At 36.4% G+C, this 16,582-nt stretch overlaps 2 protein-coding genes across 3 annotated transcripts in view; both read left to right on the top strand.

Moving 5' to 3' along the window:
* LOC311291491 (uncharacterized protein) overlaps positions 1–3,919 on the top strand; it is a 31,238-nt gene extending 27,319 nt beyond the window's left edge. The window contains exon 3 of the mRNA XM_084410525.1: positions 1,332–3,919. Coding sequence (XP_084266651.1) covers positions 1,332–2,131 — 800 coding nt within the window. The 3' untranslated portion in view covers positions 2,132–3,919. The remainder of the gene's footprint in view (positions 1–1,331) is intronic.
* Positions 3,920–6,790: 2,871 nt separating this feature from the next.
* Positions 6,791–15,210, top strand: LOC311291331 (uncharacterized protein). 2 transcript variants are annotated; one of them, XM_084410295.1, is made up of 4 exons: positions 6,791–7,005; positions 11,266–12,368; positions 14,202–14,298; positions 14,573–15,210. In XM_084410295.1, the coding sequence occupies exons 1-3, from the start codon at positions 6,948–6,950 to the stop codon at positions 14,250–14,252; spliced, it is 1,212 nt and encodes a 403-aa protein (XP_084266421.1). In that variant the 5' UTR covers positions 6,791–6,947; the 3' UTR covers positions 14,253–14,298; positions 14,573–15,210. The 2 variants fall into 2 exon arrangements, with proteins under 2 accessions (XP_084266421.1, XP_084266422.1); XM_084410296.1 differs by having other exon boundaries at positions 14,205–14,298.
* Positions 15,211–16,582: the final 1,372 nt, after the last annotated feature.

Here is a 16,582-nt window from a genome sequence, read left to right on the forward strand (position 1 = left end):
ATGGCAGACAGAGTTGTAAGCGTAACCGTTTGGCACCGGTATCGTAAAAAACCCAAACAAAACCCAACCCTAATTATTCATAGTTATAGAGATTAGTCTTCTTATAATATCTTTGGTAACAGGGTAGATGAATGTGGTCAACACTGTGACATTTGTGTAAAAAAAGGAGACAATAAATTGAGATTATTTTCTTGTCCTCTAATCATGTTGTAAAAAGAGAACAGATAATTAGTGATCGAAAATACAGTTTTTTTATAACCAATACAAGGGATGCACCGATATGAAAATTTTGTTCAATAACTGATAATTCTTTATATTTGAAAGCCGATAACCGATATATTTGCCGATAAATTTAAATCCAAATGTGTTCATAATTTTTGAGAGCCTGATTGCAAAGGTCTCACCGTTAAAAGCCATGACCCAAACACACAATTCTAATGTTCTATCATAATTTTATGTAGCCTATATGATAGAGTTGCACTGAACTGTATTTGCCTTTTGGAAGTGATCCAATCATATTTTAAGCAATTCAAAACTCTCATCACTCACCTGAAGGAAATAATCCTATATTTATTGGCTTTAATATATTGGCCAAATTTTCTTATTGGGCCGATAACGATAACATTAAAAACGAACATATATCAGTCGATACGATATGGTGGCCGATATATCTTGCATCCCTACCAATACCGATTATTTGCCTATTTATGTCCCTGATAACTGATATTCAGAACAAATATTTATTTATTGTTTTATTTCTGTTTTTGACAATTACAGCAATATCATTGAACTATAAATCTGGTTAACACTCGTTTTCAATGCAGTAATTTCACACAGAAATGTGTATTTTAAGAATACGTTTTATAACGTGCTCTGAGCATTCAACACATCAAGTTCAGCCCCGCGACCCCTGAATAATTTAGATGTTTAATAGCGAAATAAAGGTTATATGTTAATATAATATAGGGAGTTTTAAACGAGAGGATCAGTCTAGACTTTCAGCTTGTGAAATTTCTACAGACACTGTTGTGATATGTCACACTCTGTGGTGTTTTTTGTTAAGATAAATTCAATGTATAACAAATAATAATAAATCCAAAATATAATAATATACAATCTGCTCCACTGGACTGCAAAAAGCTTGTAGTGAGAATTGAGTTCGCCAAACTTGAACTGGAACACAGGGGAACTCGCTTAATTTAACTTTGTTTAATTTTTTTTTTTACAGCAAAATGGTAATATTTTATAGCAGTTGTCTACTTTTATGTCCTTTCACTTCATTTTTTTTTTCTCTTTGTATTATTTTTATGATTTTGTTTCTTTCTCTTCAGACCTGATGGAAGAGAACGAGGAGGGTGAAGAACACTTGAGTCGCTCAAAGAATAAAAAGACATTTTTAAAGAAAAGTAGAGCCAAGAAATCTTTCACCTGCACTCAGTGTGGAAAGAGTTACACAAACAAGCATAATCTTGATGTTCACATGAGAGTTCACACTGGAGAAAAGCCGTACGCATGTGATCAGTGCGGGAAGAGTTTCACACAGTCATCACACTTTAAAGAACACATGATGATCCACACCGGAGAGAAGCCGTTCTCATGTGATCAATGCGGAAAAACATTTATCTGTGCATCAAACCTGAAGACACACCTGACAGTTCATACGAAGGAGAAGCCACATTCATGTTCTGTGTGTGGAAAGAGTTTTTCACGGCTGGATAGTTTACATGCACATCAGAAAATTCACACTGGTGTGAGAGAGTACGTGTGCTTTGAGTGTGGGAAGGCTTTTACTACAGCGAACAGTTTAAAACTGCACCAGAGGATTCACACTGGAGAAAAACCTTACAAGTGTTCACACTGTGACAAGAGATTCAGTCACTTATCAAATCTGAAAAAACATGAGAGGATCCACAGCAGAGAGAAGCCGCACACGTGTGATCAGTGTGGAAAGAGTTTCTCTTTTAAAACTCAACTGAAGCGACACATGAAGATCCATGCAGTGGATAAACCGGATCACCATGATCCATGTGGAGAGAGGTTCCTTCAGTTATCTTCAGTGACTCACTCAAATGGAAAACAATCACAGTCTGAGATCACAGTAAGTAGTTCATCTTTATGTGCTGAGCATTAAAGTCTCTCCTGTGTAAGTTAGTTTCCTAACAGCCATGATGAGCAACAGGACATCTTGGTGGTTGCTTGCATTCTGCTTCACGTTTTTCACATCATTATGAGATATTATGAGTTAGAATTATAAGACAGTATCTCATTTATTATGACAACATTTCTCATTATGAGATGGTAAGTCGTTATTATGTGAAAGCATCTCGTTATAATGCAATGTTAAGTTATTACAAGATACTAAGTTATAATTATGACAACGTTTCTCATTATTGTGACTTCCATATTTATATTATTTGCGCAACTGTGATGGAAACAGGCTTCCATACTTTGTCCCCCGGACATCATGTGACTAAACAGATGAATATAAATCAGCTTTCTGTTTCTAACATCTGCTTGTTATTATTAAATTCATGAATTAGTTGCAGCCCTAGTTAATTTAAGTTGTTTTTTTTACCATTAAAAACAATTTAAGAAAAATAGTTTGTTGCTGTGCCTTCGACAAAACCTGATTATCTGAAGATCTTGAGTTACAGATGTCACAGTTCTGTTTAGTTAGTTTAGTTTAGTTAGTCACCCCAAAGTGACAAATAAAATAAAATTCTGTATCAAAATTACAAGGAAACACCAGTACTTTGTTTAGGCTTGGCTTGTAGGGAACTCCAAACCTGCGCACATATTCAAACGCACATAACTATAGAACCAATTCTTAATGTGCATGTGAACGCCATCAGCGTTTCTCACAGGATCGCGTTTAAAGACATGTGTAGAGAGAATGGTGTCGTCTTAGCGGCCTCTAATTTAATAACAAATGATTGTTGCAACGGAAGCGAATCAATCAAAACTAACTTTAGCTGTAAAATAACTTTATTAAAGAACCGCTATAAAGCCCAAACAATCTTACCTTAAATTATACGTTTGTCTCTGTAAAGCTGCTTTGAAACAATCTACATTGTTAAAAGTGCTATAAATGAAGATGACTTGACTTGACCAGGGCACCATACAGACTTTATCAAAGAATTTGCTGACTTTATACCTGATTTTCATCTTCATTGTGTGTTCCTTGCAACTGTTGGTGACACAGGATCAATGTCACTATTATTTTTGTTATTTATTAGTACTTATTGTAGAATCTGAAATATTCATTGATCATTTCTCCTCACGTATATTATAATTTTTAGCAGAACGAAATGAAAAACAGAAGCCAAAAAATATGTCACCTGTAAATCTGTCACCATTTCACATGTAAATCTAGTCTGAAGGTTCACATGAGAGTTCACACTGGAAAGAAGCGGCTTAGGCTTTCGCTCTGGAATCACATCTTCTCATTCTGGAGAAAGAACATTTAACTGTGATCAGTGCGGTAAACAGTTTCACTCGGCGTCAGTCCTGAAGAAACACCTGAAGATTCATACAAAGGAGAAGATTCATTAGTAATATTACAACAGAAAAGACACAGCGGTGTGTGTTTCAGTGCAGAAGTCCTTTACTACAGAAGATGAACTGAAAGAGTGCCAGAAAATTCACACTGGAGAAAAAGGCCATAACACTTTTAAGAGTAACGTGAATCTGATATTAATTTTTAACTCGTTCTTCATTGTTTTTCATCAGAACATCTAGTTTCTCTTCCACTTCTACTCTTCCATGCAAATGCAAGATATGCTTTCATGTATCTTTGAAACTGGACACTTTTCTGATGCTTTGGCTCTTATAAGTCATTAAAGAGAGAGATCTGTCTCATTCGCTTTCAATTTTACTTAGTTTGTATTTGTTTCATGTAATGATTGATTAAACTCATTTTATCAACATCTCATTGTTATTGTCATGAATTTTCCTGATATGATTGCTTTTTGAGCTTTCCATGTTTTATTTTTCTCAATAGAGCTTTTAAATGCCTAATAAAATAATACATTTCTAGTCAGTTTGATGTTTCATTCACACCATGAGTCTTCATGAAGTCAGAACAATTACTATGAACTTTAAACAACACACAGTTTTCAATCACTAGGGGGCCACGAGATAACTTGAAATTTATGTAAATATATTAATATAGCTTAATTCATTGATTTTTATTATTAATACTTTGATTGTTAAAAAAGTATAAATAAAATTAATAAAAAAAATTCAAACAAAGTGTTCTGTAATACAGACTGAACGGTGGCTCAAATCACCCGACCGCTTCATGAACATAGGATACGCAAACTACATCTCTCAGTTGGATAAAGACAACAAGTGTCCCAAATAAAGCTTTGATGGATGACGATTGTAATGAAGGTAAAGATGAATACACAGTCACCCTGAACTAGGCCAAAACAGGTTTTATTATTGGTACCAATTCTCAGCCATACGGTACCAATAATAAAACCTGTTTTGGCCCAGTTCAGGGTGACTAACTGGCTGAGATTCGGGCCAGTTATGGCCCATGTGTGACCCTTGTCTCTAATCCAGTACTGGGCCACTTCAGGGCCGTCATTCTTTGCGGTACTTGGGCCGAGGGAAAAGTGATTGTATGGCCCGGAGCTGGGCCAGAAAAAGTTTGCTATGTGGGTATAATAGTAACAGCGCCCGAGATCCGCCCACAAAGTTACTTGCGTTTCGCGTTTGATACTTGCGTTTCAGATCGTTAAAATAGGGCCCATTCAGTAATTTAACAAGTCTGAAAACACTGGAGAGGATCCACACTGGAAAGAAGCTGCCCTCATGTGATCAGTGCGGATCTAGTTTCAAACTCAAACCAACTCTTAGGCATCACACGAGAGTTCACACTGGGAGTCAGGTGTGAATCACAGCATTATTCATGATGTTTCACGCCTCCCCACATACAGCCATTATGACAATAAAGGCCCTATTTTAACCATCTAAAGCCCTATTCAGATGTGATTAACTTTACAAGGGTAGATGGAGTAATGTAATTTTACCACAGGACGTCTGTAATATTAATGGCCAATTCGCACGGGATAAGATATCTCAGTAAAACTAGCAGAAGTGGGAGAGTAACTCGATTTGCGCATCGCTGTCACCATGTGTACAATACAATGTGTGTATTACTTTGCTTCCTGATATCATGTGCGCAAACACATATAACCTATATTTATATATATAAAACAGGTATGTCCGGTCGAACGATGTATTAATTAACTTCAGATTGGATTGTGTTGGTAATAGGCACTTACCTAACGCTAAGCTTTCGATCTTCTTTCTGATCTGAATGGTGTGTGGAAAACACTTGAGTTTTGCCACAGACTCGTTCCAGCGTCTAGAACGCAACAGAATGCTTTTCAAGCGTCTCCATACTTGAAAAAACGCGGAAAACTACTTTTAAACAGGAAATGAAGAAATATTTACATACATATTTACAGCGGGTCTATTCGCACAGGATTATTATTACCTGAGGTCATTTTTCCTGACCTTTTTACTGAAGGAAAAAGTCGCCGTAATCTTTACTGACATTGTCCGTGATGATCACTGAGATGCACATTTGGACGGGACTAAAATCACAGAGAAGTTCTGGTAATTATTACTTTACCCCACCTCTCCATGTTATACTAGTCCCGTCTGAATAGGGCTATAGACACAATAATCGCTTGTTCTATCAGAGGAACTGTTCACTGATGACACCGACCTTCAGATCGCGGAGTTACCACACATTCAGAATGTTTTATTTTTCATTTCTATTTTGTTGTGTTTAATAATTCAGAATTGATCCGTATAGCTATACTCAGTCCAACTGGTCTTGTTTGGAATTGCAGGTTGACTTCTGCTTATTTGTTCAAGTTACTGTATAACTGAGCAAAGTACTGTTAAATTGTACAGCTTTCCTGTAGCTGTGGTCATGGGTTTGATTCCCAGGGAAAGCCAGAATTGTTAAGGCTGTGAGTGTGTGGACCTTGAAATGAAATGTAAGTCGCTTTGGACAAAAGTGTCTGCCGATTATTTGTAAAGTATGTATGCAAAAACAAAAAGATCACTGAAGGTTTCAATGTATATTGAATTTCTTTTATTTAACAGTAATAACATGGAGTTGAAAATTAATAATACTAGCATATAAATGTTTTTGTGGAAAAAAAAACAGTATTGATTTGGCGAGGAGGGGGCCTTGGAGTAATAAAGGTTGGGAATCACTGATCCATGTCATATTGTGAGAAATAACAGTCTTTATAGGCTTTTATCATGTTTCCTGACTCAAATAATGTGTTTCTAACAGCAAACACTCAGAATAAAGTGAGACGATCTGCTGATGATCCTGAATGGCTTGTTGAATGAGTGTTGATAGTCTGAGGCTCATCAATATGAACAGATCTGCTGAAAACACTCTTTATTTCATGACAATAGTTCCTGTTTTCACCTCATTTATTATGCTGATGTCTTCAGATCTCCTGTAAATTGACACTTAATGCTCATTTAATTGGTGTGAACAGACTGAGGGAATTTGTTGGTTACTGTGTAGGCTTAGGCTACATTTATTCTTTAGTCTTTATGCGTTGAACTCTTTTTCTTACCATTATTTATATTCAGAATAATTTAATTGCATTATTTATATTCTGTTACCAATAAGTATAAAAACAAACTCAGTGACTGATATATATTTTTTGTTTGGTCAGATCAGCTCCTCCCACTAAAATTTACCATAATTGAAGCCCCTCCCATGTCAATCACATCATAAGTGAAGCTCCTCCCACAGCAATGACATCATCAGTGAAGCTCCTCCCTCTGCAATTCTCCAATAAATGCTGCAAATTCCCATCAGCTACAAGTGAAGACGAGCATCAGAGCATCAGGAAGAGCTGAAATCTGCAAAGACTGAGTTTATTAAAGAGGACAGTGAGAACATGAGTGATCCAGAACCCTGCAGAATGAAACACACTGAAGATCCTGAAGAACAAAGAGGTTGGTGTTTATTCTTCATTCATTCATGATGCTGAAGAACATTAATTTTAGAAACATTCAAGCACTTCATCACTTTTAGATAAACAGTTCAACTATGAAATGGCTGCAAAAGTTTCATTTTTGGTTTTCAAGAATGGTCCGTAAAGTGAGGTTTGAGAAATATTCATATTTATTGTCAACATCAGGTCAAAGTAATTATAATTTTAGCTCTTTTATTTTAAATGTATATCTGGTTCACATTTTTTGTTAAAATGTTTTTTTTTTTTTTAAATAAACATACTGTATCGAGTAAATGAATGGCAGGCAGAGTTATAAGCGTAACCGTTTTAATAAAGTATTGATTTGGCCCTGGTATCGTAAAAAACCCAAACAATACCCAACCCTAATTATTAATAGTTATAGAGATTAGTCTTCTTATAATATCTTTGGTAACAGGGTAGATGAATGTGGTCAACACTGTGCCATTTGTGTAAAAAAAGGAGACAATAGATTGAGATTATTTTCTTGTCCTCCAATCATGCTGTAAAAAGAGCACAGATAATTATTGATCGACAATACTGCACTCTAAAAACTGCTGGGTTAAAAAATAACCCAACCTTAACCACACGGCTGGGTCACTATTGGACAGAACACGCGCTGGGTTGGTTTGACCCAAGTGCTGGGTTTTACTAGCCTGGCAAGCCAGACTACATCAAGATGTTTAGTCTGGCAACTCACCATAGACACGCTCACTCCGAGTGATACATTTATCATACATTTACTAAAAAAAAAAAACTAGGCTATATCAACCTCTTGAAAGCCTTTTTTTTTTTTTTTTTGTCAGAAACGATGGTTCGAGACATTACAGAAGACACACGCAGACTGCTGGAACTTACCTCAGTCATTTCTTCTGACGAGTATTTCTAAAACTACGCCAGCAGACTTTTCACTCACAACTCACTAGCTAGCCTAACGTACATTAGAGACTCATTTCCCGCTGATTTTACGTGCGAGCCCTGTGAGGGAAACTGCGCGTGTGGATTTCATACAAAACGCTTTTCTCACTTTTAAATACAACGTCCACAATGAATAGCCCTACGATAATTACATGATGAATTTAGAATTTAAACTGCATATTTCAAAAATATAGCTGGTTTAAATTCAACTAAGGATTTAACAATGCGGCATATTGTCAAAAATTCTAACCGGCTAGCTGTGGCTAATTAATGTTTCACAGAATAAATACCTTACCCCTCACACTTATATATCAAAGACTGTATCTTGAACAGTGAAATTTGCTTGCTGCTACCACCACAACTTATTAAAAATATAGGTAAACATTCACTTACCATAAAACACTGCCTGCTCCGAGTGGCTTTCTCCTCGAGCCAGAAGTGAAGAATCCAGAAAGTTCCGCAAAGAATGAAAAAAGTAACCAGTTGCTGGGTCAAAATAACCCAACCAGCGGTTTATTTGTGAATGACCCCCTTACAACTCATTTGACCCAGCATGAGCAACCCAATAATGTGTTTACAGTACCCCAAACAACCCAACTTTTTGACCCAGCACAATCAACCCAACAATTTGTTTACAGAAACAACCCAGCATTTTTTTGAGTGTGTTTTTTATAACCAAGGGATGCACCGATATGAAAATTTTGTTCAATAACTGATAATTCTTTATATTTGTAAGCCGATAACCAATATATTATCCGATTAATCTAAATCCAAATATGTTCATAATTTTTGAGAGCCTGATTACAAAAGTCTCACCATTAAAAGCCATGACCCAAGCACACAATTATAATGTTCTATCATAATTTTATGTAGCCTATATGATAGACTTGCACTGCAGATGTTGCACTGAACTGTGTTTTCCTTTTGGAAGTGATCCAATCATATTTTAAGCAATTCAAAACTCTCATCACTCATCTGAAGGAAATAATCCTTTATTTATCGGCTTTAATATATTGGCCAAATTTTCTTATTGGGCCGATAACGATAATGTTATGTCCCGTATTATAAGGACGTTTATAAGGGCATCTTCAGTAAGCGAGGCCTTTTTAAAAGCGGCGAATCAGTAGATCCACCAATCAGACTCCACCGATGACAGTCAATCCCTGCTCACATATACAAAACAACACCCACACAAAACAGATACCTAGGACCGTAACTGATAACATTAAAAATGAACATATATCAGTCGATACGATATGGTGGCCGATATATCTTGCATCCCTACCAATGCCGATTATTTGCCTATTTATGTCCCTGATACAAAACTTGTAAACTTAACAAATAAACATATTTATTGTTTTATTTCTGTTTTTGACAATTACAATTCTGTTTAGAAATAAAGCAATAGCATTGAACTATAAATCTGGTTAACACTCGTTTTCAATGCTGTAATTTCAGTAATTTCACTTGCATACAAAACCAAATAATAAATAAACTAAATCCTATAGGAGTAAAAAAGAGTGCAAAAATAAATAAGTGCACGGTCACTAAAGCGTCTTTTTTAAATAACACGTAACATATAAAGTATTTAAAAATATTTCAAACACATTAAAAAACATTCTAAACCACCTGAATAAAAAACATTGCTACTTCAATTAACCTTAGTGCTCTCAGTTGCATATTTTATTTATAACAACAGCATTTATATGAACTATAGGCAAAATATGAACTATATTTCACAACATAAATAAACGACGGGGAAGTCTATCAACTTTGCATAAATATAAGCATTCACTTTCAACAACAGTTTTAAAGGGTTTATGTGTTTAATAGGCTAAAGAGGGAAGAGAGTGGAATATGCTGGAATATGAACTGCAATATGCATACATTGAAAAATAAACAGAACAATGTTCTGTATCACATTATCACAAATACCAAGTCCATCTCATCTGGCGTGTCATCAGAATTATTAATGTTTTTATCTGTGCGTTTACACAGAACTTGTCTCGTGGAGATCATAATCTCCACACAGCTGTAATAATTTAGATGTTTAATAGCCAAATAAAGGTTATATGTTAAAGGGATAGTTCACTTTGAAATTAAATTTTGGTATGTTTTAGCTTACCTGAAGGGCATCCAAGATGTAGGTGTCTTTTTTTCCGCAGTAGTTTCAATTTTGATATTTTTAGGTCAAACCGTTCTTGTCTGACAGTCATATAATGCAGGTATATGGATACTGTCTCAAAACACAAGCACAGAGTCCAAATTAAAACAATTCCCCATCGTAAGTACACACTGATGGCCTAAGACACGAAACGAGCGGTTTGTGTGAGAAACCGAACAGTAATTTTATCGTTTTTACCTCTTATAACACAACCACGTCGAAGTGATCTGAAGTCGCGGGCGCTTCCTGCTGTGTGACGTGTGCGCAGACTGGTGCATAGATATATATACTAGATTTCGCCTTGGCTACGGCAGTTCATTGGAACGAATGTCTTTAATGCGACATCTAGTGTATATACATCTATGCACCAGTCTGCGCACACGTCACACAGCAGGAAGCGCCCGCGACTTCAGATCACTTCGACGTGGTTGTGTTATAAGAGGTAAAAACGATAAAAATACTGTTCGGTTTCTCACACAAACCGCTCGTTTCGTGTCTTAGGCCATCAGTGTGTACTTACGATGGGGAATTGTTTAATTTGGACGATGGGGAATTGTTTTAATTTGGACTCTGTGCTTGTGTTTTGAGACAGTATCCATATACCTGCATTATATGACTGTCAGACAAGAACGGTTTGACCTAAAAATATCAAAATTGAAACTACTGTGGAAAAAAAGACACCTACATCTTGGATGCCCTTCAGGTAAGCTAAAACATACCAAAATTTAATTTCAAAGTGAACTATCCCTTTAATATAATATGGGGAGTTTTAAACGAGAGGATCAGTCTAAACTTTCAGCTTGTGAAATTTCTACAGACACTGTTGTGATAGATAAATTCAATTTATAACAAATAATAATAAATCCAAAATTTAATAATGTACAATCTGCTCCACTGGACTGCAAAAAGCTTGTGTTCTTGTAATTAAACTAAGAGGCCACAGTGTGACGTTTCTGTGGCAAGCAGAGCGGGAATTGAGTTCGCCAAACTCGAGCTGGAACACAGGGGAACTCGCTTTATTTAACTTTATTTAATTAATATTTAAAAAAAAAAAAAAAAAAACAGCAATATGGTAATATTTTATAGCAGTTGTCTACTTTAATGTCCTTTCACTTCATTTTTTTTCTCTTTGTATTTGATGATTTTTTTCTTTCACTTCAGATCTGATAGAAGAGAACGAGGAGAGTGAAGAACACTTGAGTTGCTCAAAGAATAAACAGACATTTTTAAAGGAAAGAAGAGTCAAGAAATGTACAACCTGCACTCAGTGTGGAAAGACTATCACAACCAATTATCTTAATCTTCACATGAGAGTTCACACTGGAGAGAAGAAGCTGTTCACATGTGATCAGTGCGGGAAGAGTTTCAAAGGATCAGCAAACCTTGAAAGACACATGAGGATCCACACTGGAGAAAAGCCGTTCACATGTGATCAATGTGAAAAGAGATACTCGCACAAACATGATCTTAAGCTTCACATGAGATTTCACACTGGAGAGAAACCGTTCTCATGTGATCAATGTGGAAAGAGATTCTCAAACAAACAACATATTGAGATTCACATGAGGATCCACACCGGAGAGAAGCCGTTCACATGTGATCAGTGTGGGAAGAGCTTCACACAAAAACATCATCTTAATCTTCACATCAGAGTTCACACTGGAGAAAAGCCGTACGCATGTGATCAGTGCGGGAAGAGTTTCACACAATCATCACACTTTAAAGAACACATGATGATCCACACCGGAGAGAAGCCGTTCTCATGTGATCAGTGCGGGAAAACATTTCTTAGGCCATCAGAGCTGAAGTCACACCTGACAGTTCATACGAAGGAGAAGCCGCATTTATGTTCTGTGTGTGGAAAGAGTTTTTCACTGCGGCAACATTTAAAAGTACATCAGAAAATCCACACTGGTGTAAAAGAGTACATGTGCTTTGAGTGTGAGAAGACTTTTACTTCAGCGCAATCTTTAAAACAGCACCAGAGAATTCACACTGGAGAAAAACCTTACAAGTGTTCACACTGTGACAAGAGATTCTGTCACTCATCAACTCTGAAATCACATGAGATGATCCACACTAGAGAGAAGCCGCACACGTGTGATCAGTGTGGAAAGAGTTTCTCTTTTAAAACTCAACTGAAGCGACACATGAAGATCCATGCAGTGGAGAAACCGGATCACCATGATCCATGTGGAGAGAGGTTCCTTCAGTTATCTTCAGTGACTCACTCAAATGGAAAACAATCACAGTCTGAGATCACAGTAAGTAGTTCATCTTTATGTGCTGAGCATTAAAGTCTCTCCTGTGTAAGTTAGTTTCCTAACAGCCATGATGAGCAACAGGACATCTTGGTGGTTGCTTGCATTCTGCTTCACATTTTTCACATCATTATGAGATATTGAGTTAGAATTATAAGACAGTATCTCATTATTATGACAACATTTATCATTATGAGATAGTCGTTGTTATGAGAAAGCATCTCGTTATAATGCAATGTTAAGTTATTACGAGATACTAAGTTATAATTATTGAACAACATTTCTCATTATTGTGACTTCCATATTTATATTATTTGCGCAACTGTGATGGAAACAGGCTTCCATACTTTGTCCCCCGGACATCATGTGACTAAACAGATTAATGTAAATCAGCTTTCTGTTTCTAACATCTGCTTGTTATTATTAAATTCATGAATTAGTTGCAGCCCTTGTTAATTTAAGTTGTTTTTTTATCATTAAAAACAATTTAAGAAAAATTGTTTGTTGCTGTGGCTTCGACAAAACCTGATTATCATGTTATACTGCGCGATCTGAAGATCTTGAGATACAGATGTCACAGTTCTGTTCAGTTAGTTTCAGTTTCATGGACTTTTAGTTTGTTTTCTCAGTCACATGTTCACCTTTGTCTTAGTTTACCCGCCACTCATCTGCCATCGTGGTCATTAATTTCTTTTGCACGTTTGTTATTTTACCCTCATATGCCTTGTATTTAAGTGGCAGTCTTTTCAGTTCTCATTTGTCTGGTTTCATTTGCCTATCTTGTTTGTATTACCTTCTGAGTGGATTATTAAAGACGTTATACCTTGTCTTCATCTTCATCGTGTGTTCCTTGCAACCATTGGTGCTTAATGTAACAATATAGTGTAAAAAACACATTTGAGATTTGTGCTGGCTACAGGGCACCATACAGACTTTATCAAATAATTTGGTGACTTTCTATCAGAGTTAGTACTGGGCACAGATAAAGTCCTAATTGTTAGTGATTTTAATATTAATGTAGATAACGTTAAGATGCATTGAGTATATGGGTGGATTCTTAAGCCTGGAACACACCAAGCCGACGGTCGGCCGTCCGGCAGTTTCCGTGCGTCGGCCGACTAAATCTTCCAAGTGTGTTCCGCACCGTCGGCTGAAATTGGTCCTCGACGGCTTTGTAACGGCCGATTCGACATGTTTAATCGGCGTGGGGCCGTCGGTGAAAGAGGGAACTCTGATTGGCTGTTCAGTTTAGTGAACGAGTCAGTGCACGAGAATAATAGCAAAACAGCGAGCATAGTCAAACGGTACAGATAGAAGGCTGTTCTAATGTTCTGTCATCATACCTGAGTGTTCCTTGGCGAATATTTCAATATTAACACGAGAGGAGTGGAATAAAGAAAGTGTTTAGCAGGATTGATATTCAAAACGGTAAGCACGCACTGCTTTGTTTACGGTTTGTGTATATGCAGCCGCAGCTTCGGTTTCCCTTTTTGAATAATGAATATAGACGAATATATCTTCAGAAATAGACAGTTGTCTCATTTACACATTTACACTCTCGGTGTGTTCAAGTGCAGCTTTTTACCCCGACGCGAGGCGACAACACAGTCGGCTTTCATCAGCGCTAGTTCGTTGGCGTCGGCTTGGTGTGTTCCAGGCTTTAAATACATTATACCTGATCTTCATCGTGTGTTCCTTGCAACCGTTGGTGACAAAGGATCAATGTCACTATTAATTATTATTTTTTTTTTTTAAATATGTGATTAGTCTTAGTAATTTTTGTAGAATCAGACATATTTATTGATCGTCTCTCATCATGTATATTATCATTTTTAGCAGAACTGCCAGAAAGCATCTGGAAGGAGAGGACGGAGAGAACGCCAGTGATCCAGAACCTGCAGAATGAAACATCAAGATACTGAAGAACAAAGCGGTTGGTGTTTATTCTTGATTCCTCATTCATTCTTCATGATGAAGAACATGCTGATGCTCACCAGATTTACATAGTTTCATGACCAAACTAGTGATTTATAACACAAATCATCTTCATGACATTAAAATAGATCATAATCGTGACAGCAGTTGTCCACTAGATTTGATGAGATTAAAATGACTGTTGAACATCAGTGATCTTGACTTTGAGCTTCACTTTTCATTTCACGTTTGTCTCTCATTTGAAATCTCACATGATTTAATGTTTCTTTCAGACCTGATGGACGTGAACAAGAAAGGGAAAACAGAAGCCAAAAAATCTGTCACCTGTAAATCTGTCACCGTTTCACATGTACATCAAGTATGAAGATTCACACATGAGAGTTCACACTAGGAAGAAGCGGCTCAGGCTTTCTCTCTGTAATCACATCTTCTCATTCTGAAGAAAGACCATTTAACTGTGATCAGTGCGGTAAACAGTTTCACTCGGCGTCAGTCCTGAAGAAACACCTGAAGATTCACACAAAGGAGAAGATTCATTAGTAATATTACAGCAGAAAAGACACGGCTGTGTGTGTTTCAGTGCTGAAGTCCTTTACAATAGAAGATGAACTGAAAGAGTGCCAGAAAATTCACACTGGAGAAAAAGGCCATAACACTTTTAAGAAAGACATGAATCTGATATAAATTTTTAACTCATTCTTCATTGTTTTTCATCAGAACATCTAGTTTCTCTTCCACTTCTACTCTTCCATGTAAATGCAAGATATGCTTTCATGTATCTTTGAAACTGGACACTTTTCTGATGCTTTGGCTCTTATAAGTCAGTAAAGAGAGAGATCTGTCTCATTTGCTTTCACTTTTACTTAGTTTGTATTTGCTTCATGTAATGATTGATTAAACTCATTTGATCAACATCTCATTGTTATTGCCCATTTTTATTTCCTGCTGATTCTGCTTGAATCAGGAATAATTTTAGTTCTGAAAGTCATGAAGTATCCTGATATGATTGCTTTTTGAGCTCTCCATGTTTTTTTCTCGCCTAATAAAATTATACATTTCTAGTCAATTTAATGTTTCATTCACACCATGAGTCTTCATGAAGTCAGAACAATTACTATGAACTTTAAACAACACACAGTTTTCAATCACTAGGGGGCCATGAGATAACTTGAAATTAATGTAAATATATTAATATAGCTTAATTCATTGATTTTTATTATTAATACTTTGATTGTTAAAAAAATATAAATTAAATTAATAAAAAAATTAAAACAAGCACCTTAAGTCTCGTAAGTATTCTGTAATACAGACCGAACGGCAGCTCAAATCACCCAACCTCTTCATGAACATAGGAAAAGTGTGAATCACAGCATTATTCATGATGTTTCACGCCTCCCCGCATACAGCCATTCTGACATTAACAGCCCTATTTCAACGATCTTAAATTACGGAGAAGCTCTGGTAATTATTACTTTTCCCCACCTCTCCATGTTATACTAGTCCCGTCCGAATAGGGCTATAGACACGATAATCATGTTCTATCAGAGGAACTGTTCACTGATGACACCGACCTTCAGATCGCGGAGTTACCACACATTCAGTTTTTATTTTTCATTTCTATTTTGTTGTGTTTAATAATTCAGAATGGATCCGTATAGCTATACTCAGTCCAGATGGTCTTGTTTGGAATTGCAGATTGACGACTTCTTATATGTTCAAGTTACTGTTTAACTGAGCAAAGTACTTTTAAGTTGTAAAGCTTTCCTGTAGCTCAAACAGTAGAGGGTTCGATTCCAAGGGAAAGCAAGAATTGTTGAGACTGTGAATGTGTGTGGACCTTGAAATGCAATGCAAGTCGCTCTGGATAAAAGTGTCGGCCAAATGTGTGAATGTCCGTAAAGTATATTTGCAAAATTTGCGAGTTTTTTATGTTTGCGAGGAGGTGGCCTTTGAGTAATAAAGCTTGGGAACCACTGATCCACGTACTATGTACATACTATGAGAAATAACAGTTTTGTCTTTATAGGTTTTTATCATGTATCGTGACTCAAATAATGTGTTTCTAACAGCAAACACTCAGAATAAAGTGAGATGATCTGCTGATGATCCTGAATGGCTTGTTGAATGAGTGTTGATAGTCTGAGGCTCATCAATATTAACAGATCTGCTGAAAACACTCTTTATTTCATGACAATAGTTCCTGTTTTCACCTCATTTATTATGCTGATGTCTTCAGATCTCCTGTAAATTGACACTTAAAGCTCATTTCATTGGTGTCAGCA

This window comes from Rutilus rutilus (genome assembly GCF_951802725.1).
Source record: "Rutilus rutilus genome assembly, chromosome: 1".
Taxonomy (NCBI): domain Eukaryota; kingdom Metazoa; phylum Chordata; class Actinopteri; order Cypriniformes; family Leuciscidae; genus Rutilus; species Rutilus rutilus.

What these genes read in the sequence shown, in the direction of transcription:
- LOC311291331 (XM_084410295.1), top strand. Translation starts at nt 6,948, where the DNA reads ATGAGTGATCCAGAACCCTGCAGAATGAAACACACTGAAGATCCTGAA. An exon ending in AGATCCTGAAGAACAAAGAG is followed by an intron (nt 7,006 to 11,265) that starts GTTGGTGTTTAT and finishes CTTTCACTTCAG; the next exon opens with ATCTGATAGAAGAGAACGAG. An exon ending in AATCACAGTCTGAGATCACA is followed by an intron (nt 12,369 to 14,201) that starts GTAAGTAGTTCA and finishes TATCATTTTTAG; the next exon opens with CAGAACTGCCAGAAAGCATC.